The sequence below is a fragment of the Bufo gargarizans genome, chromosome 2, assembly GCF_014858855.1.
Source record: "Bufo gargarizans isolate SCDJY-AF-19 chromosome 2, ASM1485885v1, whole genome shotgun sequence".
NCBI classification, from domain to species: domain Eukaryota; kingdom Metazoa; phylum Chordata; class Amphibia; order Anura; family Bufonidae; genus Bufo; species Bufo gargarizans.
Window position 1 is genome coordinate 628255412 of NC_058081.1, and position 27946 is coordinate 628283357.

The window sequence follows — 27946 nt, forward strand, 5'->3', positions numbered from 1 at the left end:
ATGGGGATTAAGCAGCTCAGTAACGGCTCTGCCTGCTGGGGAGTTTGGAATTTGCAACCCTTTCAATTCCAGAGGACACGGCTTTAGAGAGAACAGCGGGTCCGTGCCCCCCCCCCTCCGCTGGCAGCAGTCTGTCTGTCTGCGGCTTGGGACACGTGCTTCTTGGCCCCGCCCACTGGGCGGACGCTCAATGACAAAGCCACCCTTGTACTGTAATGTGAGCAGCTGTGGAGCAGAGACGGCAGCCACTCTGTGCGCAGTATCCGGGCAGAGGCTGGCACTCCAGAGGTACTCTTCACATTGTGTTACCCACAGGTCAGTATTATGGGCACATCTACAGGGGGTCGTCAACCTGGCCGCACTTATACCCACTAGCAGCGCCGGGCTCAGTGGGTAAATGCGCTGTCGTTTCATGAATGCTCAGCCATTACTTTATATGGAAGATGCTGTTTTGCAGTATGGACATGTTACTTGCTTCTCTGTCTGCTGCGTTCTCCAGTTGTAAAGTTCTGAAGATATGTGGGCGCGATATCAGATCATTGTGTTCTTATAAATGTATTAGTAATCTGCAAAGAGAAGAAGAACCTTCTCGCTAGCGCCACCTAGGAGCCACTTCCACAAGGTGGCGCTGGCGAGACGCCTCTTGGCACTGTAGCTTTTTCCTATAGGGAAAGGAATGTTTAAAGTGTTTACATAATAAAAATAAAAAATTAGCTCCCCTTCTTCCTTTTTTTAATTTTTTTTTTATGTAAAGACTTTAAACAGTTTCTTGCCGCTAGTGTGAAAGTTGCCTAACGAGTATAATGGTAGAATCACAAGTCTGGCAACTCAAACCAGTCCATTGCATCCTAGTTGCTGGAGATTAGCAATTTGTGAGAATTGTCTGATAGGTGGGGGTTACACCTCTGGAATCACACGACCGTATGTGTTTTGCGGGTCCGATAAACACTGATATCAGCTGTGTGCATTCTGCACTTTGCGGAACACGCGCGGCTAGCCCGATGATAGAAATGCCTATTTTTGTCCACCATAGGTCATGCTCTATCTTTTTCCACTATTGAAGTTATTCAACGAAGTCACGGGCGACTTCGTGAATAACTAACTTCGGCTCACTGGAGCCCATACATTCTAATACTGTACGGGGATGGATCTCCATGCAGTATTAGGGCTCATACACACGGCCTGCAAAAACCAGATCAGCAAAAAATACGGATGATGTCCGTGTGCATTCTGTGTTTTGCGGAACGGAACAGCTGGCCCCTAATAGAACCGTACTATCCTTGTCCGTAATGTGGACAATAATAGGACATGTTCTATATTATTATTTCATTTTTTGTGAAATCGACGTGTGGACATAGGGAAACGCATTGTACACGGAGTAACTTCCGTTTTTTTTGCAGACCCAATGAAATGAATTGGTTCCGCACACGATCCACAAAAAATAAAAACTGAACAGACAAGGAAAGCAAATACATTCGTGTGCACGAGCCCTTAATCCGAAGTTTTGAACAAAGTGACTTTGGATGTAACATCACTAGTTGCTATGGGCCATTAAGCCAGTTTTCTTTTACACCAGTTTTGTAGAAGGCATTAAAGTGTGAAGAAAAATCTAATTTGTCCTTAGCAACCAATCAGATTCCAGTTCCATTAACCTTTGGCAGATTGGAAAATAAAAGCTGTAATCTGGTTACCATGGATTACTGCTCCAGAGTATGGAGATTTATAGTACATATGCAGCCAATAAGATTCCAGCTTTCATTGTGCTAGAGAAGGGTTGCAGATATAAGCTCCTCTGTGATAGGTTGCCATGGGCAACACACTGCTCTGTTTTTTCATTTGTTGTGTCGGCAAAAGATGGCGGCGCTGTGTAAGGTGGTTTACAGCATGTGAGCGACCTGCTGATTTCATTCTCAATTTCTCTCCTTCTCCACAGATGATCCGGCGCTGACTATGGACAGAGCGCTCCTCTCCTCCTCCTCACCTCCGGGTTCCCCGGGCTCGGCCGAGTCCTTCCCTTCCTTTCTTCGACTCCTCTCACGCCCTGCATCTTCTTCGCGGCATCAATGAGCTTCGGACAGAGCAGAAGTTCTTTGACATGACGCTGAGTGCCGGCGGCCATGACTTCCCCTGTCACCGCACGGTCCTGGCCGCCACCAGCACTTACTTCCGCGCCATGTTCGCCGGGAGGCTGAAGGAGAGCCAGGCGGAGCGGGTCGAGCTGCACCACGTCACCGGGCCTATCCTCGGCCTGCTGCTGGATTTCTGTTACACCGGGGGGGTGACTGTGACCCGGGACAACGTGGAGCCGCTGCTGCAGGCTGCCGACCTCCTGCAGTTCCCCTCGGTGAAGGACGCCTGCTGCGCCTACCTGGAGCGCCAGCTGGATGTCAGCAACTGCCTGGAGATCCAGGACTTCGCTGAGGCCTACGCTTGCCGAGGCCTGGCAGAGAGCACCAAGAGCTTCATCCTGGCACACATGGCACAGCTGGCACAAGCCCGGGAGCTGGAGCGGTTGCCATGGCAGCGAATGCTGGAATACATAATGGATGACCGCTTGTGTGTGGACAAAGAGGAGACTGCCTACCAGATAATCCTGCGCTGGGTCCGGTCCGACCTGCCCCACAGACAGCACCGCTGGCCCGAGCTTTTCCAGCATGTCCGCCTGCCGTTCATCCGCCGCTTCTACCTCTTGGCCCATGTGGAGAGCGACCCCCTGGTCTATTACAGTCCTTCATGCCTCAGACTTATCGGGGAAGCCCGAGCCTTCCAGTCCAGCGAGTATGACCGCCATGACCTGCCCTGTGAACGTATGAGGCCCCGGCCATCCACTGGCCTGGCGGAGATCATGGTGGTGGTTGGCGGGTGTGACCAGGACTGCGATGAGCTGGTCACTGTGGACTGTTATAACCCACACACCGGGCAGTGGAGGTACCTGGCGGAGTTCCCTGATCACCTGGGTGGTGGCTACAGCATCGCAGCACTGGGCAATGACATATATGTCACAGGTGAGATGTTCCCTATGGTGGAATGGCCATAGTCCATCCTAAAAACAGCTGTGCAATGAATAGACCCCCATCCTCAGTTGTATAAGGGGGGCACTGACAGTTTGCTGTGTGCTTTTGGAATATACACTGGGAAATCATCCATTAGGTGCGTAGGGGCCTTTGAATATGTTTTGAGGCTTAAAGGGGTTGTCTTGGGGTTTAAGATAAGTCATCAATATCTGATGGGCAGGAGCCTGACTCCTGGGACCCCTTTTGTGGTACTCCTCGCAGCTCATAAAGCACAACACTGTGTATGTTTCATAGTCGCTGTGCTTAGCATTGCATCCCAGGCCTTTTCCCTTGAATCGGACTGAGCTACAAATAGGTCATGTGACACCATTGGACAGCCTAGGAAGAGGCTGCTGTCCTCACCGGAGCGCAGCAGCCTCTTTAAACTGCTGATCGGCAGGGGCGCTGGCAATCAAACCCCCACTGATCAGATGTTGATGACCTATCCTGAGGATAGATCATCAGTATCAAAATCTCATACAACCCTTTTAAATCTCAGAACATATCCAAAGGCCCCTACTCACCCGATGGAGACCACAAGAGCATCATAAAGAGGCTCCGATAATACCGCCATACAATACTTATGTGATGTAGGTCTCATGCATACTACAGAGCTGTGGTCACTTGTTCTGCCTTTATGTGGCGCTCTAATATAAAGGAATTCTGTGTTGTGCGGGAGAATTTCTCAATAATATGGAGTCTATAGAACTTTTCTCTTCTATTAGGTTCTGTTAGGAGAAAGGGTTGTGTATGCTTCTGCATTCATGCAGTGGCACACTGCTTTGGTAGGAATTGGAGAGAATAGCCTTTAGTACTGCATAGTATGGAGCACAATATGGCGGCATACAGGGAGACAATGGCTCTATATTAGGGCTCATGCACACGACAGTAGGTTTAAAGAGCACACCAAATGATTTGAAATAACTTCTTTATTAACTTCAACTTTTCTTCATATATAACACTGCCGCCTCCTCAGCAAATAGTCCATGTACATAACACGTGTTGAAAAGATATCACAAAATGGCGGTATGCATAAGATGATGGTTCAACTGTTCAATCTTGTCATTCAACATAAAATGGTGGATATATTTCTCTCTTCAGTATCTGTACTCTCACTTTAAGTTATTTGAACACTTTATGATCTCTCTGAGAGGTATATCTGAGGTCTAATAGTTCACTTACTGAATTTGGTTCGCAATTTGCACTATGCAGTTAGTAGTAACTATTTTCAGATTGGTTGTATGCAATTTGGATTGCAATATGGAATTTGGATTGTGAACTCTGTAGTTTGCAATTGGTGGAACTGTAAGTAAACACACATATAACTGGTTAAGTATACAATTCTAATCACTATATTAATAGTAGGAACATTATATAACTGTTTTAAATGCCAATTTTGGCCTCTTTGCTTCTATAAAACATAGCTCTTAGTGGAGTGAATGTCTATTCAGCTTCTCTGTGGTGAATAATGATTCCAGCAGCTCCTGCTAGGGAATTTCCCACACAGGCTGTGTATGAGGCTGGCTGTGATTGGCCAAGACTCCTGCTGTATGTGAGGCTGTGTTTGGTTAAGACTCCTGCCCAGCAACAACAGTTTAACTCTATGGTTTCAGTTTCTGCTGTGTCATTGAGCTTGCCTCACATCCATATAATGAATCTTAAAGGCATATTATCTTTTCTGCTTCTGTGAACACAATATATAGCAGTTATATGACATCCAAACATGAAGTCTCTGTAAATAACTCTGCTTTTGTCTTTAACACACAAACATAGGAACTGTATTAAGGTTATTGGCAGGTCTAGCTGTATAAACATATAAGCTGTATTAGCAGCCTTTTTCTATTCAAGAAAAAAAATTCCCAGTAACTGGGGAACAAACAGAACGGTGCCTCCTTTTCATGCTTTCAGCTGCAGGCAGAGCTGCCAATTTCCAGGCTCCTTTTCTGTTATCCAAGATGGCCGCACCACTTCTTGGACTGCATACTGTGTACTTGGCAGTCCAAGACACTTCAGCACTGACCAATACAAGGGCAGTAAGGACAGAGGGCAGGATAAGTAGAAGGTGTCCTGGACTGCCAAGTACACAATGCATCAGGTAGTCTGATAAGTGGTGTGGCCATCTTGGATGGTACAAGAGCAAGGGTGGACTGGGAAACTGAAGTGGTGTTGGAAAATAAATCCTAAGTGTCTCCAAATGTAGGGGAGTCCAAATTGACAGAAGCCGGGCAAAACAAGAAGGCAGGGCCAACAGAAGTAGGAAGAACCAGCAATGCCATAGTACAGCACAAAATACCACTCCAGCAAAACCAAATACCACAGTGCAGCATAAAATTCTGACCATACTAAGGACGGTGATAGAGGAGGGCACCTGTGGCTGCAGGCCTGGTGCATAAGTACCTGATGCTCCTAGCCTTAATCAATGCTGAGAGCCTCATATCCTTCTGTGCCTAGCCAGCGGCCATGTGGCAGGCTCAGGCAGCCCCCTGGGAAATTTCCCTGTAGGGTGTATGGCCACCGCCCCTGTAGAAGAGGGGCACGAGGACTGGTGGATCCGTAGCGAAAAGGAGGCAACAGGTAAGGGTACTTTCACACTAGCGTTATTTTTTTCTTTCCGGCATTGAGTTCCGTCCTAAGAGCTCAATACCGGAAAAGAACTGATCAGTTTTATCCTAATGCATTCTGAATGGAGAGCAACCAGTTCAGGATGTCTTCAGTTCAGTCTTTTCGCCTTTTCAAGACTGAGATAATACCGCAGCATGCTGCGGTTTTATCTCTGTCCAAAATTCCCGAACACTTGCCGGAATGCTGGCATTTTTTTTCCCCATTGAAATGCATTAATGCCCTGAGTGTTCCGGCAAAACGGATCCGGCATTGCGATCTGTGCATGCTCAATCCGCAAAAAATGAAAAAGTTTTATAAAAATTCTGGATCCATTTTTCCGGATGACACCAGAGAGACGGATCCGGCATTTCATTGCATTTGTCAAACGGATCAGGATCGTGATCCGTCTGACAAATCTGCCGCAAGTGTGAAAGTGCCCTAAGTGTTCTTTTATGTCTCTCTCTCCCCCCCCCCCCCCCCCCCCAAATGAACCAGAGGATCGCCTTAAGCTGGGCATGCACATTGGTGGGCTCAGCCAACATTTAGCCAATTATTTAAAATCTATAGGGGGCTACGTACTGTTCTCCAGTCTTCTGACAGATGCTGGAGGAGATGAGGATCGGGCAGTTGGTTTTCAACATGGCTAATCTTTTTATTCTCAGGGGAATAAGCCACCACCAGAGGTGTCTGACAGCTGTATATTCACCTTATCCTATTCAGGACACAGGCCTGCTTGGCTGAGCATGTACGTGTTTGTGAATGAGGAGGGGGGGGGGGGGGGGGGAGTCGTAAGTAATATAGCTGCTGGCCGACATCTATTTAATGTGTATGGGTAGCCATAGTCTCCTGTAGCAGTTTTGCACCTTTCTGTCGGGCAGATTCCAGCGTCTTCCGTGCGGCTGGATGGGATCCACACCGGGGTATATGAGTGCACACTTGCACATCCTCAGCGCACGCTTCGCTCTGGTCATGCGCTGGTGTATTAATAGCCCAGAAGGTCTAAACTAGTGAATAAACAGCCTGAACCAGATGAAGATTCATCATCTTGTCTGCAGCTATAGTAACGTTTCCAGACCTGCAATCATAACACAAGCTGTGGACACGGCTTTACATTGTAGGGGAGGGGGTTTAGTGTGGAATACCTGTGCTGCCCAATTCAGAGATGGGGTTTCTCTGGTAAACGGGCATGCTCAGATGACAGGACCCTAACCCCATGGCAACATATGCCGCACATGTATGGCAGATTTTGGGGCTTTAAAGGAGTTCTCTGGGCTTTTAATATTGATGATCTATCCTCAGGATAGTCATCAATATCAGATCGGCAGGGGTCTGACACCCGGCACCCCCGCTGATTCGCTATATGAAGGGAACATGCGCATGTGCGTTCTCTCTTCTTGCTTGTTGCTGCTATGTCTATTGTGAACAAGAAGAGAGAAGGGAGATGGTACGTGTGCGCCTTCCCTTCATACAGCTGATCGGCAGGGGTGTCGGGTGTCGGACTCCCGCCGATCTGATATTGATGACCGTGTATAATTATAAAAAGGAGACGCCAGGGTTTCTCGATGGATGTCTCCTTCTCCCTGGCAGTGCCGCAATCCAGTCAAAGCGGAGAGCATCACAGCCATGGAGAAGGAGACACCCATCGAGAAACCCTGGCATATCCTCCTCCCTGTACTGATGCTCGGGATTAACATACTGAGCGGGGAAAACTGTAGGGGGGCATCGGAGCTATATATATATATATATATATATATATATATATATATATATATTACAAAAACCATATAACACCAACCAGGGTGTTGGCATCAGCAGGGGGTACCCCATAAGGAAAGGTATTTTAATTAAACTAGAAAATTCCCGTGACAGGTCCTCTTTAATACTATCCAATGGACAAATAGTATAGGAAACAGCTACTAGGTGTATTGGATCAGGGCTGGCTCGACAATCAGACCTATCATAGGCCTCAGGAGCACACGACTCAATGGGCTAGGTCCCAGTAACAAACTTTGAGGAGCATTGGTTCCTGGGATTTGGCCAACCATGGCTTCAAAGAGCTGGAGCTGATCTGTGTGTTCTGCTGCTCTTCTTTCTTGACCGGTACCACGTTACCCAGGCACCGGACTGGAGGCTCCTTATAGATCATTGCTGAGCTGTGTATGGGGGAGGGGGGACATAACATTATTATAGCGTGCTGCCATGTTTGCATTGAAATATAAGAATCTACTCTTTGCAGAGAGCCTGGTTGGTGTTCAGATCTTGGCGCTGTGCCTTCTGTGGTTGCCCCTTTTCCCCAACCAGGGACTATTTATAACAATGTGACTGGCGTGACTCCCCAGAGAGCAGGTGCAGGAACGCTGAGGACTACATAGGATTTTCTCATAAACACCAGTTAGAAATGGAGGTGTGAGGGGCTGCGCTGCTGTCACTCTCACAATGCAGCCATTATGCTACCAACAGATGCTGATATCGGTTTACTACATTTCTCCAGTCCATCGCTGTCGGTACATTCATTACCTTTACTTGTATGATGGTTCCTTATATAAGATTGTATTCTGACACTGCAGAATGAGGGCCTCCGAAATGACCTGCCCTGTGTCTAGGAACGAACAATAGATAAAAAGTGACAACCCCTCCCCCGCTGTGTGCATACACGTGGTGACCAAGGGTGGATGTGAAATAGCCGTTTGCCTCACTATAGCTGAGCCGATGTCGGAACATTGGGCTGCATTTTCTGATCTCACTGCACCAGATCTGTCCCGTAGCTTAGCGGGAAAGGGGACGTTGCCTAAGATGCAACAGTCTGTGCCAAATTTTTGGCACAAAACTATGTTGCAAGGTAAGCCAAGCCATAGGTGGAATAAGGCTAGATAAGTGTCTGTCCAAGCCCCAGTTCTGTAGTGCAGCCTCGGCTTCCCTGCTATGCTGATCAGGCAGTTCTTGGGCCGTTCTAGAAGACCACCCGGTAAAGCTGCTCTTGGCACCTGTCAGAGTTATTTTCTATAGTGTAACATGAGCGGGTAGAGACATGATTTTGTGTCTGGGAGCCTCCAGTCCCTCCATCACCTTATGGCTTCTCCCCTGTACACTGCTCGGGAAGGAAGCGTTCCTTCCTGGCAATCGACTGCTCGTCAACTGAGGAGACTCCTTTTACATGCAGCGATCCCCTCCACAGTATGGGGAGTAGTGATTACTAATGTCATCGCTCTTCCCCGTACTGAATCATTGTTTGTGGGCGGCAGAGGCTGTATAGACGACACTGTATGCTGCCCACAATGATTACTTAGATGACCATCAACCATGTATTACCGGATAAACAAGCGTTTTGCTTGTTGATCAGATTATTGGCGTCAGATTTAGGCTACTTTCACATTGGCGTCTTGAATTCCGTTTGTGAGATCCATTTCAGGGATCTCGCAAACTGTTCAAAACAGATCAGTTAAGACCCAATGCATTCTCAATGGATAAGGATCAGTTCAGAATGCATCAGTTTGGCTCCGTTCAGCCTCTATTCCGCTCTGGATGCAGACACCAATATGCTGCTTGCAGCGTTTTGATGTCCGCCTGACGATGCGGAGCAAAACGGATCCGTCCTGACTTGCAATGTAAGTCAATGGGAGCGGATCCGTTTTCACTGACACAATATGGTGCAATTGAAAACTGATCCGTCGACTATTGACTTTCAATGTAAGTCAGGACGGATCCGTTTTGACTTTGTTCTTCATAATGCAAACGGATCAGTTATGAACGGATACAATAATTTGCAGTATAGGTATGGATCAGCACCTAACGCAGGTGTGAAAGTAGCCTTAAACAGGCCTATTATCACTCTTGGTGATTAATCTTCCCGAATATTGGGCAGTGAAAAGGGTCCTTTACGTCTTGAGTAGATCTGGCAAGTTGGTGGCTTGCATCTCGGAGAGAAGCTGTGGCAGAGTAGTCTTGAAGCGGTTTTCTCGCTTCCCCCTCCCTACCGCCAAAAAAGTGATCTTGAGGTTTTCTGACCAGAAAGAGCATTTTAGTAGTACTAATGTACACGTGAATTGTGCGTGGCTGACTTTTCGCCTTGGTCACGGGGGCAAATGACTGATGTAAAGGTGTTTGGGGGGGATGGGGGGACTTTCATATATACTTAGAGGAAAATTAGCCTTAGTGTAAATATGTATTTAACGACTGGCCACCATCTTTTGGCAGTGGGTGGTGCAGGTCCATGGTGTGCAGCGATGTACTTTGCTGTGGCTGCTTTACAGGGAATCTGTCACCAATTTTAAATGTTTTGGACTGCTTACAATAGCGCTCTTACACACACAATTATAATAGTACCTTTGGTCCAATCTAGTAAGGCTGAAAAAACGAGATTATAAAGTTTTATGCCAATGAGGGCGGGCAAGTGCCCAGGCCCCACAGTGATCTGCACACCTAGCCCCTCCCCAGTGTATCCTCTGGCCTGCCCTGTATTGATCTTGCACCATCCTCTTCAGTTCTCGCCTGCACTCTTCAGTGCCGGACCCAGGCACGCACAGTGCTGTGTCTACTATGGGCAGAGGCACAGACATGTGCAGTGCGCATGAACCGGTTAACGCCACGGCTCGCTGTCCTCTGCTGGTCAGCCGTGGCACATGTGCACTGCACGTTTGTGCCTCTGCACATAGTAAACAGAGCACTGAGCGTGCCTGGGCCCGGCGCTGAAGAGTGCAGGAGAGAACTGAATAGGATGGTGCAAGATCTGCCGCATCCTCTGCACTTTGACAGGGCCAGGCAGTGGAAATGTTTGGCCCTGTCAATCAAAGTGGAGAAGGCACGGCAGCTGCAGAGAGAGCTCCGCCTCTAGGTGTAAGGGAAACTCCCCCGTTGCTCCTAGAGGCTCATTTGCATATATTAAAACATTAAATCATTTTTCTCAGCAATGCGGGCACATATGAACATGGGACCAACACAGATGTCTTCAGCTGCCAAGAGCACATGTAACAGGTCAGCCAGTGTCATAGGTACAAATCTGCTGACAGATGCTTTGCTTATAGAAGGGGTTTTCCAGTGACTATTCATTCGTTACCCCCCCCCCCCCCCCCACAATCTCTCGCCATTCCAACACTGCTCCTCTCCACTTTCGACACTCGGGAAATGGCTTGGACTGTCCGCTCAGTCAGCCCGTTGTATGGCCTCATGAATATCTAGAGAACCATTAGAGAATAATTTGTTTTTATTGTGCTCCCTCTTTTCCAGGAGGTTCTGATGGTTCAAGACTTTATGACTGTGTTTGGAGATACAATTCCAGTGTGAATGAATGGACGGAGGTCTCGCCGATGCTGAAGCCCCGGGAATACCACAGCTCTACTGTGCTGAAGGGTCTGCTCTATGTCATTGCCTCAGACAGCACCGAGCGCTATGACCACACCATTGATTCATGGGAATCCTTGCGGCCGATGTTATACCCCATGGATAACTGCTCCACTACCTCCTGCCGGGGCAGACTCTATGCTATTGGGTCACTAGAAGGCAAGGAGACTATGGTCATGCAAGTGCTATGACCCAGAAACAGACTTGTGGTCACTGGTGAACTGTGGGCGTCTGCCCCCGTGGTCCGTTTGCACCGAAGACTGTGACACTAAATGGATTAATTTATTTTGTCAGGTGAGTGACCAATCTTGTGACTGGATAGTACAAAACAGGGGTCTGCTACCTGCAGCTCTCCAGCCGTTGTTAAACTACAACTCCCAGCCTACACCTGACAGCTGGAGATCTTCAGATTATGGAACCCACTGGTATTGAATATATCTGCAGGAAAATATTCTATAGTCCTATTGTCAGTTAATATATGCCAAGACAGGAATAGTTTTCTACTAGGCCTGGTCTTAAAGGGGTTGTCCACTTTTATTAAGTGATGACCTATCCTCAGGAAGTTCTGACACCCTGCACCCTTGCTCATCAGGTGTTCGGCCATAGCTCCGGTTCTGGAAGCAGACATTGATGTGAATGGGAGCAGCACTTCAGCGACTAGCTCGGTCCACTACAATGTAAACGGAGCTGTCTGCTTTTGGCGCCAGAGTTATAGTTGAGCAGCTTATTGGTGGGGTGTTGGGGGGGCCCCCCCGACAATCAGCTAGTGATGGTCTATCCTGAGGCTAAGCTATTACTTAATATAAGATTGACACCTGTTCTAAACTTCTTCCCCTTCATTATATATTAATCTGGCATTGTTCACTCCCATTAGTGCTCATTTATACTGGTCCCCAGAGTGGCCTAACTGGCTTCTAGTCTAGAGATTTCGGCTGGCCATGTTTGTAGATGGATATACAGGGGAGATACATCCTTCAGTCTGTCACCACACCCCTCTGTTGAAGGAAATACTTGTATTCCCCATGAAATAATCCTGGAATATCTTTTCTTAAAACGGTGGATTGTGCTGTCCTCTGTTATTCCCTCTGGAAGTATATGGATAAATTATCATTCCCCTTGCAAATAGGATGTGCCGCTACACAATCTGTCCAGTCAGTGCTGAAGACTGTGTGCACCATGATCTAAGGCAGGCATGCTCAACCTGCGGCCCTCCAACTGTTGCAAAAACTACAACTTCCAGCATGCCCAAACAGCTTACAGCTGTCAGCCTACAGCAGGGCATGGTGGGAGTTGTAGTTTTACAACAGCTGGAGGGCCGCAGGTTGAGCATCCCTGATCTAAGGAAATGGGTTTTCCCCAGTTGTCAAGTAAAACAGGAGGAATAGCAGAGTAACAGCACAATGCAGAGTTTTAAGAAAAGATGTGTACCAGGCTGAGAGGTCAGAGGGGTGCTGGTTTTGCACCTGTTGGTTGAATGGAGGACTATGGATACATAAGCCACCTACTGTGAATGTAAAGCAATGTGAGCAGAGCCTTCCCCGTGCTTTGTCCACCGTGTTGCACTGTTCTCCTCTATAACTTTTTTATATGGCTGCGTAGACAGTGTAGACAGACTTCCCTAAGTGCCACGAATATAAATCTCACCAGCCGTAGGATCTGAATCCCAATCTTGGAACAATGTCGTCCTTGCAAGAACATAGCGTTCCCTTAAAACCCACAGAACATAAACAATGCTGAGAATGACAGCCTTGTGTGATCTGGAGAAGGTCCTCAAGGCTTTATGTCGTGTCGGAATAAATCACATGTTTTCCTCTGAATGTCTTTCTTCGGTGAGCGTTCTTGAGACATCAGCTGCCCGGAGCCTGTTAGTAACAGCTAATGCCCCTCACCTGCTCCTGCCACACACGGCTCTCCTATAATAAAACCAGGGGAAATATCTGCAGGATCAGCTCCCTGCCCGCTTGGATAACATCCCAGTGTGTTGTGTTCGAGCCTGTCACTCTCACTTCCAAAAGTGGCACTATTTTTCTCTTAGCCCGCCCAGTGTCCAGGTGCCAGCAACGTATCGGTCCCCGGTTACTACCGATTGGTAATACCTTGTATGCCAATGGGTTACAGTCTGTAAGAATGACAGGCTGTCTATTAGGCTCTGCCTGCAGCGCAGCCGAATAGGCAGGTCTCGGGGCCTTTGTTAGGCCATGGCAAGTTGGCAACATATCATATGAATGGGGACAGAGGGAGCATTTAGGGGGTTAAACGGCCGGGAGTGGAGTTAATGTAAATGGCAGTTAATTGAATTACTTAATCACCCAGTCCTATGTGCCATAGGAGATATGCAGGCAGCTTAAAAGGGTTTTCGGAGATTACAACGTTGATGGCCTGTTCTCATAAGTCAATATCAGATCAGAAGGGACCCGACTCCTGAGACCCCTATCGGTTAGCGGTTTGGAGAGGTTGTGACCTCTTCATACTATACCAAGCTCAGTGCTGTACACTGTATAGTGGCGGTGCCTCGTGCTGCTACACAATCCCATTCACGTAATAGGGACTGCACCGCGATGGTGTGTATGGACAGAAAGGGAACAACCAACAAATTCTGTTCTAATAAGAGAGCGTATCGACAGTAGGGGACACTATAGTGGAACTTGGAGATCCTGCTGTTTGGAGCACCTCTCTCCTGTATGATTAGTAATCTAAGGGCTGTACATTTTACGTACATTGATCTTAAACATTGTATAGTAAAAAAATGTCTGCAATGCTCTCCTGTACTTTGTGTTTCAAGCTCTCCCCTTTTTCAAGATCTCTGCTCACTCACTCAGCTTGTATAGCAGAATCACGTAAGTAGACTTTTATCATTTGTCTCTGTAGGAAATAAGTGGCACCCGTGGCGTCTGGCATCTGCTTTATCCTCTGCTTTATTAAAGTGTATTCTGCTGAGCCAGATGTATATGTTACTGAGGGAGCCACAGCTATTGGTGGTCTCTGGCCAGATTATTGCTGGCCTCCAGCGGGGATGTACGGGATTAGTGCAGGCCAGGATGCCATTATTCATGTTGATTTTCATTGTGTCTCTTCTGCTCATTTTGTTACCGGTTTTCTGACCTCTCTTTTATTCCCTTTTGGTACAGAGATGATTCAGCAGAAGTGGATGTATATAGTCCGCAGGAGAATGAATGGAATAAAATCCCTCCCATGAAGCAGGTGATGTATTGCCCGCCACTAACATTGTGGGGAGTTAGAGAAGGGGATCTGTTGTTCCATCAAACACAAAGCTCCCTTAGGTTTTGGGCCATACTTAGGTTTTTGGCTTATGACTGCTGCGAACTATATAAATACATTGGTTTGTGCAACTTCAAAGATACAACAGTATGTAAAGTCCCAGCTTAAAGAGTTTCTGTTTTTATGGAAATAACAATGATTTAGTGTAAAATGAAACATTATCCAAGTTTTGAAAATTATTATTTTTTTAATTCCTCCCAATTTTTAAGATTTGTTTGCTGTGGGTTAAAGGGGTTATCCATGAAATTATCACATCAGCGAGGGTCCAAGTCCTAGCGCTGGCAGCTTTCCAAGAACAGCGCTGTACATCGTATAGTGTCAGTGCTTGGTACTGCAGCTCAGCTCCATTGACTTAAGGGCTGAGCTGTAACTAGGTCATGAGACCGATGTACAGTGATGTCATTGGCCTAGGAAGAGGCTGCAGCGCTCAAGGCCTCTTCTAACAGCTGATCGGCAGGGGTCCCCGATGACGCACCCCTGAGGATAAGTCATACAGTAAATATCTTTTTCTGGATAACTTCTTTAATAGACATTATTTAACCCTACATGATAATGACTAGGGTGCGGAGTAGAGATGAATTTCTACTTATGAAATTTGTTCATACTTTGTTGATAAAAGCAGAATTTCGTTATGGATTCCGTTACCACGGACCAGAACGTAATTCTATAACGGAATGCCTTGAGAGTAGAGTTGAGCGAACACCTGGATGTTCGGGTTCGAGAAGTTCGGCCGAACATCCCGGAAATGTTCGGGTTCGGGATCCGAACCCGATCCGAACTTCGTCCCGAACCCGAACCCCATTGAAGTCAATGGGGACCCGAACTTTTCGGCACTAAAAAGGCTGTAAAACAGCCCAGGAAAGAGCTAGAGGGCTGCAAAAGGCAGCAACATGTAGGTAAATCCCCTGCAAACAAATGTGGATAGGGAAATGAATTAAAATAAAAATTAAATAAATAAAAATTAACCAAAATCAATTGGAGAGAGGTTCCATAGCAGAGAATCTGGCTTCCCGTCACCCACCACTGGAACAGTCCATTCTCAGATATTTAGGCCCCGGCACCCAGGCAGAGGAGAGAGGTCCCGTAACAGAGAATCTGTCTTCATGTCAGCAGAGAATTAGTCTGCATGTCATAGCAGAGAATGAGGCTTCACGTCAGCCACCACTGCAACAGTCCATTGGCATATATTTAGGCCCAGCACCCAGGCAGAGGAGGGAGGTCCCGTAACAGAGAATCTGTCTTCATGTCAGCAGAGAATTAGTCTGCATGTCATAGCAGAGAATGAGGCTTCACGTCAGCCACCACTGCAACAGTCCATTGGCATATATTAGGCCCAGCACACACACAGGCAGAGGAGAGAGGTCCCGTAACAGAGAATCTGGCTTCATGTCAGCAGAGAATCAGTCTGCATGTCATAGCAGAGAATGAGGCTTCACGTCAGCCACCACTGCAACAGTCCATTGGCATATATTTAGGCCCAGCACACACACAGGCAGAGGAGAGAGGTCCCGTAACAGAGGATCTGGCTTCATGTCAGCAGAGAATCAGTCTGCATGTCATAGCAGAGAATCAGGCTTCACGTCAGCCACCACTGCAACAGTCCATTGTCATAAATTTAGGCCCAGCACCCAGGCAGAGGAGAGAGGTCCCGTAACAGACAATCTGGCTTCATGACAGCAGAGAATCAGTCTGCATGTCATAGCAGAGAATGAGGCTTCACGTCACCCACCACTGCAACAGTCCATTGGCATATATTTAGGCCTAGCACACAGGCAGAGCAGAGAGGTCCCGTAACAGACGATCTGGCTTCATGTCAGCAGAGAATCAGTCTGCATGTCATAGCAGAGAATGAGGCTTCACGTCAGCCACCACTGCAACAGTCCATTGGCATATATTTAGGCCTAGCACACAGGCAGAGGAGAGAGGTCCCGTAACAGACAATCTGGCTTCATGTCAGCAGAGAATCAGTCTGCATGTCATAGCAGAGAATGAGGCTTCACGTCACCCACCACTGCAACAGTCCATTGGCATATATTTAGGCCCAGCACCCAGGCAGAGGAGGGAGGTCCCGTAACAGAGAATCTGTCTTCATGTCAGCAGAGAATTAGTCTGCATGTCATAGCAGAGAATGAGGCTTCACGTCAGCCACCACTGCAACAGTCCATTGGCATATATTTAGGCCCAGCACCCAGGCAGAGGAGGGAGGTCCCGTAACAGAGAATCTGTCTTCATGTCAGCAGAGAATTAGTGTGCATGTCATAGCAGAGAATGAGGCTTCACGTCAGCCACCACTGCAACAGTCCATTGGCATATATTTAGGCCCAGCACCCAGGCAGAGGAGGGAGGTCCCGTAACAGAGAATCTGTCTTCATGTCAGCAGAGAATTAGTCTGCATGTCATAGCAGAGAATGAGGCTTCACGTCAGCCACCACTGCAACAGTCCATTGGCATATATTTAGGCCCAGCACACACACAGGCAGAGGAGAGAGGTCCCGTAACAGAGAATCTGTCTTCATGTCAGCAGAGAATTAGTCTGCATGTCATAGCAGAGAATGAGGCTTCACGTCAGCCACCACTGCAACAGTCCATTGGCATATATTTAGGCCCAGCACCCAGGCAGAGGAGGGAGGTCCCGTAACAGAGAATCTGTCTTCATGTCAGCAGAGAATTAGTCTGCATGTCATAGCAGAGAATGAGGCTTCACGTCAGCCACCACTGCAACAGTCCATTGGCATATATTTAGGCCCAGCACACACACAGGCAGAGGAGAGAGGTCCCGTAACAGAGAATCTGGCTTCATGTCAGCAGAGAATCAGTCTGCATGTCATAGCAGAGAATGAGGCTTCACGTCAGCCACCACTGCAACAGTCCATTGGCATATATTTAGGCCCAGCACACACACAGGCAGAGGAGAGAGGTCCCGTAACAGAGGATCTGGCTTCATGTCAGCAGAGAATCAGTCTGCATGTCATAGCAGAGAATCAGGCTTCACGTCAGCCACCACTGCAACAGTCCATTGTCATAAATTTAGGCCCAGCACCCAGGCAGAGGAGAGAGGTCCCGTAACAGACAATCTGGCTTCATGTCAGCAGAGAATTAGTCTGCATGTCATAGCAGAGAATGAGGCTTCACGTCAGCCACCACTGCAACAGTCCATTGGCATATATTTAGGCCTAGCACACAGGCAGAGGAGAGAGGTCCCGTAACAGAGAATCTGGCTTCATGTCAGCAGAGAATCAGTCTGCATGTCATAGCAGAGAATGAGGCTTCACGTCACCCACCACTGCAACAGTCCATTGGCATATATTTAGGCCTAGCACACAGGCAGAGGAGAGGTTCATTCAACTTTGGGTAGCCTCGCAATATAATGGTAAAATGAAAATAAAAATAGGATTGAATGAGGAAGTGCCCTGGAGTCCAATAATATATGGTTATGGGGAGGTAGTTAATGTCTAATCTGGACAAGGGACGGACAGGTCCTGTGGGATCCATGCCTGGTTCATTTTTATGAACGTCAGCTTGTCCACATTGGCTGTAGACAGGCGGCTGCGTTTGTCTGTAATGACGCCCCCTGCCGTGCTGAATACACGTTCAGACAAAACGCTGGCTGCCGGGCAGGCCAGCACCTCCAAGGCATAAAAGGCTAGCTCTGGCCACGTGGACAATTTAGAGACCCAGAAGTTGAATGGGGCCGAACCATCAGTCAGTACGTGGAGGGGTGTGCACACGTACTGTTCCACCATGTTAGTGAAATGTTGCCTCCTGCTAACACGTTGCGTATCAGGTGGTGGTGCAGTTAGCTGTGGCGTGTTGACAAAAGTTTTCCACATCTCTGCCATGCTAACCCTGCCCTCAGAGGAGCTGGCCGTGACACAGCTGCCTTGGCGACCTCTTGCTCCTCCTCTGCCTTGGCCTTGGGCTTCCACTTGTTCCCCTGTGACATTTGGGAATGCTCTCAGTAGCGCGTCTACCAACGTGCGCTTGTACTCGCGCATCTTCCTATCACGCTCCAGTGCAGGAAGTAAGGTGGGCACATTGTCTTTGTAGCGTGGATCCAGCAGGGTGGCAACCCAGTAGTCCGCACAGGTTAAAATGTGGGCAACTCTGCTGTCGTTGCGCAGGCACTGCAGCATGTAGTCGCTCATGTGTGCCAGGCTGCCCAGGGGTAAGGACAAGCTGTCCTCTGTGGGAGGCGTATCGTCATCGTCCTGCCTTTCCCCCCAGCCACGCACCAGTGATGGACCCGAGCTGCGTTGGGTGCCACCCCGCTGTGACCATGCTTCATCCTCATCCTCCTCCACCTCCTCCTCATCCTCATCCTCGTCCTCCTCGTCCTCCAGTAGTGGGCCCTGGCTGGCCACATTTGTACCTGGCCTCTGCTGTTGCCAAAAACCTCCCTCTGAGTCACTTCGAAGAGACTGGCCTGAAAGTGCTAAAAATTACCCCTCTTCCTCCTCCTCCTGGGCCACCTCCTCTTCCATCATCGCCCTAAGTGTTTTCTCAAGGAGACATAGAAGTGGTATTGTAACGCTGATAACGGTGTCATCGCCACTGGCCATGTTGGTGGAGTACTCGAAACAGCGCAACAGGGCACACAGGTCTCGCATGGAGGCCCAGTCATTGGTGGTGAAGTGGTGCTGTTCTGTAGTGCGACTGACCCGTGCGTGCTGCAGCTGAAACTCCACTATGGCCTGCTGCTGCTCGCACAGTCTGTCCAGCATGTGCAAGGTGGAGTTCCACCTGGTGGGCACGTCGCATATGAGGCGGTGAGCGGGAAGGCCGAAGTTACGCTGTAGCGCAGACAGGCGAGCAGCAGCAGGATGTGAACGCCGGAAGCGCGAACAGACGGCCCGCACTTTATGCAGCAGCTCTGACATGTCGGGGTAGTTGTGAATGAACTTCTGCACCACCAAATTCAGCACATGCGCCAAGCAAGGGATGTGCGTCAAATTGGCTAGTCCCAGAGCTGCAACGAGATTTCGCCCATTATCACACACCACCAGGCCGGGCTTGAGGCTCACCGGCAGCAACCACTCGTCGGTCTGTTGTTCAATACCCCGCCACAACTCCTGTGCAGTGTGGGGCCTGTCCCCCAAACATATGAGTTTCAGAATGGCCTGCTGACGTTTACCCCGGGCTGTGCTGAAGTTGGTGGTGAAGGTGTGTGGCTGACTGGATGAGCAGGTGGAAGAAGAGGAGGAGGAAGCCGAGAAGGAGGAGGTGGCAACAGGAGGCAAAGAATGTTGCCCTGCGATCCTTGGCGGCGGAAGGACGTGCGCCAAACAGCTCTCCGCCTGGGGCCCAGCTGCCACTACATTTACCCAGTGTGCAGTTAGGGAGATATAGCGTCCCTGGCCGTGCTTACTGGTCCACGTATCTGTGGTTAGGTGGACCTTGCCACAGATGGCGTTGCGCAGTGCACACTTGATTTTATCGGATACTTGGTTGTGCAGGGAAGGCACGGCTCTCTTGGAGAAGTAGTGCCGGCTGGGAACAACATACTGTGGGACAGCAAGCGACATGAGCTGTTTGAAGCTGTCTGTGTCCACCAGCCTAAATGACAGCATTTCATAGGCCAGTAGTTTAGAAATGCTGGCATTCAGGGCCAGGGATCGAGGGTGGCTAGGTGGGAATTTACGCTTTCTATCAAATGTTTGTGAGATGGAGAGCTGAACGCTGGCGTGTGACATGGTTGAGACGCTTGGTGACGGAGGTGGTGGTGGTGGTGTTGGTGGTACATCCCCTGTTTGCTGGGCGGCAGGTGCCAACGTTCCTCCAGAGGCGGAGGAAGAGGCGGCAGCAGCAGAAGAGGTAGCAGGGGGAGCCTGAGTGACTTCCTTGGTTTTAAGGTGTTTACTCCACTGCAGTTCATGCTTTGCATGCAGGTGCCTGGTCATGCAGGTTGTGCTCAGGTTCAGAACGTTAATGCCTCGCTTCAGGCTCTGATGGCACAGCGTGCAAACCACTCGGGTCTTGTCGTCAGCACATTGTTTGAAGAAGTGCCATGCCAGGGAACTCCTTGAAGCTGCCTTTGGGGTGCTCGGTCCCAGATGGCGGCGGTCAGTAGCAGGCGGAGTCTCTTGGCGGCGGGTGTTCTGCTTTTGCCCACTGCTCCCTCTTTTGCTACGCTGTTGGCTCGGTCTCACCACTGCCTCTTCCTCCGAACTGTGAAAGTCAGTGGCACGACCTTCATTCCATGTGGGGTCTAGGACCTCATCGTCCCCTGCATCGTCTTCCACCCAGTCTTGATCCCTGACCTCCTGTTCAGTCTGCACACTGCAGAAAGACGCAGCAGTTGGCACCTGTGTTTCGTCATCATCAGAGACATGCTGAGGTGGTATTCCCATGTCCTCATCATCAGGAAACATAAGTGGTTGTGCGTCAGTGCATTCTATGTCTTTCACCGCTGGGGAAGGGCTAGGTGGATGCCCTTGGGAAACCCTGCCAGCGGAGTCTTCAAACAGCATAAGAGACTGCTGCATAACTTGAGGCTGAGACAGTTTCCCTGGTATGCATGGGGGTGATGTGACAGACTGATGGGGTTGGTTTTCAGGCGCCATCTGTGCGCTTTCTGCAGAAGACTGGGTGGGAGATAATGTGAACGTGCTGGATCCACTGTCGGCCACCCAATTGACTAATGCCTGTACCTGCTCAGGCCTTACCATCCTTAGAACGGCATTGGGCCCCACCATATATCGCTGTAAATTCTGGCGGCTACTGGGACCTGAGGTAGTTGGTACACTAGGACGTGTGGATGTGGCAGAACGGCCACGTCCTCTCCCAGCACCAGAGGGTCCACTAACACCACCACGACCATGTCCACGTCCGCGTCCCTTACTAGATGTTTTTCTCATTGTTATGGTTCACCACAACAACAAATATATTATTTGGCCCAATGTATTGTATTCAAATTCAGCGGGATATAAATTTGAGGCCTAGTATTTAGGCGCTGGGTGACCGGTATGGATTTAGTGACAGAATTAGACTTGGAAATGCACAGAAGCGTGTGTGTGTGAAGTTATTCTGAATGACCCAATGTGCACCTTGAATATTATATACCCTTTTAGGGATAGATTTCAAATAGCTCTGATATAGCAGAAACCACTAAATTATGAAATTGCTAAATTGGGAATTGTATTTCAACCCAGAACAAGAAATGTGCTTGAACGGACACTAAATAACTCGCCCAGCTACAGCACTAACGAGAGATTTAGCAGGATATAAATTTGAGGCCTAGTATTTAGGCGCTGGGTGACAGGTATGGGTTTAGTGACAGAATTAGACTTGGAAATACACAGTAGCGGGTGTGTGTGAAGTTATTCTGAATGACCCAATGTGCACCTTGAATATTATATACCCTTTTAGGGATAGATTTCAAATAGCTCTGATATAGCAGAAACCACTAAATTATGAAATTGCTAAATTGGGAATTTGTATTTCAACCCAGAACAAGAAATGTGCTTGAACGGACACTAAATAACTCGCCCAGCTACAGCACTAAGGACAGATTTAGCTGGATATAAATTTGAGGCCTAGTATTTAGGCGCTGGGTGACAGGTATGGGTTTAGTGACAGAATTAGACTTGGAAATACACAGTAGCGGGTGTGTGTGAAGTTATTCTGAATGTCCCTATGTGCACCTTCAATATGATCTACCCTTTTAGGGATAGATTTCAAATAGCTCTGATATAGCAGAAACCACTAAATTATGAAATTGCTAAATTGGGAATTGTATTTCAACCCAGAACAAGAAATGTGCTTGAACGGACACTAAATAACTCGCCCAGCTACAGCACTAACGAGAGATTTAGCAGGATATAAATTTGAGGCCTAGTATTTAGGCGCTGGGTGACAGGTATGGGTTTAGTGACAGAATTAGACTTGGAAATACACAGTAGCGGGTGTGTGTGAAGTTATTCTGAATGACCCAATGTGCACCTTGAATATTATATACCCTTTTAGGGATAGATTGTTTGTACCCCATTGTGGCATAATTCAAAGCTTATGAACCTGAGAGATCTGAGCTGTAGCCAGTACTGGAGGACCAAAAATATTCAGTATTTACATCAAGTGGTTAGTGATGGACAAATCCTGCCCCTTAAGGAACTAAAGCAAAGGGCAAATTTAGATGAGGCGGCTTGGTATGCATACTTTCAATTGAGGTCAGCACTCTCTAGCACTACGAATAGTCACGTCTTTATTATAGACACTCCTGAATTTTTACACGATTTAATTTGTAAGAAAACTGTCACGAGAATTAAAATATCACATTGTTATAGTCACTTAATGAAGAATTTTTTTTTAGATGTTCTCTCTCCAGGACAGAAATCCTGGTCTTCTTTGCTCTCAGAGGTGGGCCCTCCAAATTGGGAGAATATAGGGGAAAGTTTAAAGTTGGTTTCACATAATTTTAATCACACGGTTGTACAATTTAATATTATGCATAAAATCTATGTGACACCTGTATGGTTATATAGGAGGGGACTTAGAGCCTCCTCTGACTGCCCACGCTGTGGTGACTCCGAGGCAGATCACTTACATCTGTTTTGGGACTGCCCAATGGTGAGCAGCTATTGGAGACAGGTCCAATCCAATCTGGCTCGTAAACTCGGTATTGTGGTTCCTTTGTCTCCCAGGATATGGGTCCTGGGAGACCTATCGGAGGTGGATTACCAGCCTATAAAACGCTGTTTGTTGATCAAGGTGATGTTTTTGGCTAGGCTTCTCATCTCCAGATCATGGTTTTGCTCTTCTACTCCAGACTGCAGTAATTGGCTGGGTCTGGTTGAGAAAGTGAGAAACTATGAGAGGATTCTGTACAAACAAAGAGGATCCTGCGCAAAGTGGAGTCAGCTGTGGGAAGATTGGGACACGGATAATTAATTGGGAACTATTATTATTTTTTTTTTTTATTTTTTTTTTTTTTTTTTCCCTGCAAGGTGGGGGGTCTGGGGGGCGGGATGGGGAAGATCTCATAAGTCCGGTCTTTTCTACTTGTCTGTATCGGCAAAGAATGTGCAGTTGTTCTGGAGTATTGCAGAAGCCGTAGAGATGCTGGGGGATGGCAGGTCCCTCAGGCATTAAATGATGGATGCTGGGGGATTCTGGCCTCTCCCCCAGAAGGTGGGATCTCCATTTGATTTTCAATACTCATATGGTTATGGGCATTTGTCTTTATGTAATTATTGCCGAGTATGCTCAGGGTTGGAATAGACGGACTTGTGGATTTTATAGTACTACAAATGTTGTATTGATCTGTATTTTTTTGTATTATAATTAATAAAATATTTAAAGTAAAAAATAGGGATAGATTTCAAATAGCTCTGATATAGCAGAAACCACTAAATTATGAAATTGCTAAATTGGGAATTGTATTTCAACCCAGAACAAGAAATGTGCTTGAACGGACACTAAATAACTCGCCCAGCTACAGCACTAACGAGAGATTTAGCAGGATATAAATTTGAGGCCTAGTATTTAGGCGCTGGGTGACTGGTATGGGTTTAGTGACAGAATTAGACTTGGAAATACACAGTAGCGGGTGTGTGTGAAGTTATTCTGAATGACCCAATGTGCACCTTGAATATTATATACCCTTTTAGGGATAGATTTCAAATAGCTCTGATATAGCAGAAACCACTAAATTATGAAATTGCTAAATTGGGAATTGTATTTCAACCCAGAACAAGAAATGTGCTTGAACGGACACTAAATAACTCGCCCAGCTACAGCACTAAGGACAGATTTAGCTGGATATAAATTTGAGGCCTAGTATTTAGGCGCTGGGTGACAGGTATGGGTTTAGTGACAGAATTAGACTTGGAAATACACAGTAGCGGGTGTGTGTGAAGTTATTCTGAATGTCCCTATGTGCACCTTGAATATTATATACCCTTTTAGGGATAGATTTCAAATAGCTCTGATACAGCAGAAACCACTAAATTTTTAAATTGCTAAATTGGGAATTGTATTTCAACCCAGAACAAAAAATGTGCTTTGACGGACACTAAATAACTTTCCCAGCCACAACAGGACAGCGGTAACGAGAGATTTAGCGGGATATAAATTTGAGGCCTAGTATTTAGGCGCTGGGTGACCGGTATGGATTTAGTGACAGAATTAGACTGGGATATGGCCAAAAAATAACCACACTATTGCTGGTTAAATGCACTTGGTGATGGGCGCAGCTTGCCCCTGATGTAGTATATGGCCAAAAAATGAACAGACTATTGCTGGTTAAATGCACTTGGTGTCACAGCTTGACCAACCACACTACTGAGGGTTAAATGCACTTGGTGACGGGCGCAGCTTGCCCCTGATTTAGTATATGGCCAAAAAATGAACAGACTATTGCTGGTTAAATGCACTTGGTGTGATAGCTTGACCAACCACACTACTGAGGGTTAAATGCACTTGGTGTGACAGCTTCACCCTGATGTAGGCTTTAGCCAAAAAACAACCACACCATTGAGGGTTAAATGCACTTGGTCGCAGCTTGTGCTGGCGCACCACAAGACACAAAATGGCCGCCGATCACCCCAGAAAAATGTGACTGACAAACGGTCTGGGCAGCCTAAAAACAGTGAGCAATTGAGGATCAGCAGCTCAATGATCCACAGCTGCAGATCGATCAGTTAATCAAGTCCTTTGGAGGAGTTAATCTGCCTAATCTCGCCCTACTGTCGCAGCCGCAACCTCTCCCTACGCTAATCAGAGCAGAGTGACGGGCGGCGCTATGTGACTCCAGCTTAAATAGAGGCTGGGTCACATGGTGCTCTGGCCAATCACAGCCATGCCAATAGTAGGCATGGCTGTGATGGCCTCTTGGGGCAAGTAGTATGACGCTTGTTGATTGGCTGCTTTGCAGCCTTTCAAAAAGCGCCAAGAAAGCGTCACAAAAGCGCGAAGAAAGCGACGAACACCGAACCCGGACTTTTACGAAAATGTCCGGGTTCGGGTCCGTGTCACTGACACCCCAAAATTCGGTACGAACCCGAACTATACAGTTCGAGTTCGCTCATCCCTACTTGAGAGGCATTCCGTTATTCATTCCGTCATGATAGAAGTCTATGGTCTGCTAAACGGATCCGTCCCGTTTCCGTTATGCAGGAGAGTCCTCCCCTGCATAACTGAAACGGGACAGATCCGTTTTGCAGCCCATAGATTTCTATTATGAAGGAATGAATAATGGAATGCCTCTCAAGGCATTCCGTTATAGAATTACGTTCTGGTCCGTGGTAACTGAATCCATAATGCAATTCATCTTTTACCAACAAACCAAGTGTGAATGAACTTCAAAATATGAAATTCGCTCCTCTCTAGTGCAGAGACTATCCCCTCTCAAAAGGAATATCCTTCCTTGTGTTATCATCCATGACTGTACACTGCTCAAACCATTAAGGCCTTTTTTTTGCGGATCAGATGCAGACCCATTTATTTTAATAGGTCCGTAGGTTCATTTTGGGGCCCAACAAAACGGACAGGATAGGACATTTCTAGAGGAGTTTGGAAAAAAATTATGGCATGCACACAGCCAGGATTCGCAATTTTGCGGACTGCAAAACTGATATGGTCGTGTGCATTAGGCCTAACATTTTGATTCTCTTATTATTTCAGGTACACGTTGGAGGGAGCCTGGCTGCTCTGGGCGGAAAACTTTACGTGTCAGGCGGTTATGACAACACATTTGAACTCTCTGATGTGGTGGAGAGGTTTGACCCGAAAACAAAGGAGTGGAGCATTGTGGGACACCTACCCCAACCAATGTTCTGGCACGGCAGTGTCAGCATCTTCAGACAGTTCATGCCATCCACACAGTACAGCTTAGACGGCGTCACGCTGGACAACGCCAATCACGAAAGGAACACAATTAACCTGAACAGGCGACGGCAGACCCTGCACAACCACAACCTGAATGAACTGCACCGACGATAGGTCTCAATGCAAGTCTATTTCATCAAGAGACCAGATGGGCAGAGGGCCAACGGTGGGTCGGTATGAAGAGGGGAGAAGAATATGGCTTTCTATTTTATTAACAATACATCTTTATAAATCTACAGGGTTTTTTCTTCCCCATCACACGTGAGGATCTCCCGCATGAAGGCTATTCCCTCGTACATAGTTTATTTTTTCTAGCAAATAAAAAGGAAAAAAAAAGTTAAATCCTTAAACCCTCTGCTTTATGGCAGATTAATTCATGCATGAATGAAGTGCACGTGTCCATTGTGCTAGCAGAGAAGAGCAGCCATTCTGTCATCTGGGCCAGTATTCAGAAACCTATCCAGCTAGGTTTACCTGCACTGACACATGGTGGGGCCCACAAATTGGCTGTTTTCTCTACGTACAAGGTACTGCTCTTGTAGTCAGTTGCGTACATAAACCTTGCCACTTCAGCAAAATTATCTTCTGGCAAAAATATAGGTTGGCGCTACCCATTACCTTCCATAGTCATGTACACATCAAGTCCAAGAGTGTAAGAAGCATCAAGTATATTGGCAGCAGGTGACAATGCTCTTCAAGGGCGCCTGACGAGGGGGGGCTTTATGCTTTGAAATGCATTGTTAGCCGAGACTAATAAAAATAGACACTAGCCAACAACTCAGGCAGTGACCATTATGATCATAACTATAGTATCTATAATAGGTGTTCTGCCTGCTTTTCTCTGATCCTTTAGAACATTAACATTAGTTTCCATCTTCTCTTTAGTATTTTGCTGTTCACATAAACTAAAAGGAATACGCCAGGTAAGGCTACTTTCACACTAGCGTTGTTAGAATCCGGAAATCTGTATGCAAACTGATATGTTGTTTTTCCAGATCTGTTAGACTTATTCGTTGAAATACTGGATCAGTCTTCCCGGTATCATCCGGAATAACTGATCCGGTATTTAATTTTGTTCAAAGCTAGAAAGAACTGCGCATGTGCAGACCGAATCCGGCGAAGCAGCAATTTCCGGAATTTTGGCCTGAAAAAATACATTACAAGGGATGAAACGGAAGACATCCTGATGCATACTGAACGGATTGCTTTTCATTCGGAATGCATTGGGACAAAATGGAAGTGTTTTTTTTTTTTTTCCGGTATTGAGACCCTTTACCAGATTTCAATATCGGAAAAGAATAATGGTAGTGTGAAAGTACCCTAAAATTGATACTGTGTAGGGATTTAGAAGGCTGACCATGAGACCCCCAGGTGTAAAATGTATACCGCACAAACAAAGACGGGCACTAAGGATCTATCCGATCTACCAGTAGTTGGCCCTCTAAAATTTATTTGGCTAAACACTTTTGTCTATATTTACACCAAGTATGGGTAGGCTTTCTTTGCGCCAAAATGGTTGCATTTGTTCCCCTATTTCTCTAGCCAGGCTACTTTTATTGAGCTAGGAAACGGACACAAGTGTGTTAGGGGCAGTGGACTATTGTTTTTTTTTTGCGCATTTGCTTGACATAAACATTTCAAACTTGGTGCAACCCTTTTATGCCAGAAATGTTACAACAAAGTCCAGGTGCAGTGATGATGGTGAATTACTCAATGTCTCAGTTTTGTGTTTCTCTAACCCTGCTTTCACACCTGAGCGTTTCTCAAACGCGCGTTTTTGTCGCGCGTTTTTATGCACGTTTTTTGTAATAGTAAACGCGCGTTTGAGTCATTGACTGCAGTGTCCTATGGCCACA

The 27946-nt window shown here is 47.2% G+C and overlaps 1 protein-coding gene across 1 annotated transcript; it reads left to right on the plus strand.

The window, feature by feature from the left end:
- LOC122926224 (kelch-like protein 21) lies at window positions 1–27946 on the plus strand. Its single transcript, XM_044277596.1, is given in 7 exon segments — window positions 1–19; window positions 1959–3005; window positions 10878–11173; window positions 11175–11237; window positions 11239–11285; window positions 14120–14192; window positions 25887–27946. Coding segments are annotated over 7 exon segments (1863 nt in total). The 3' UTR covers window positions 26205–27946.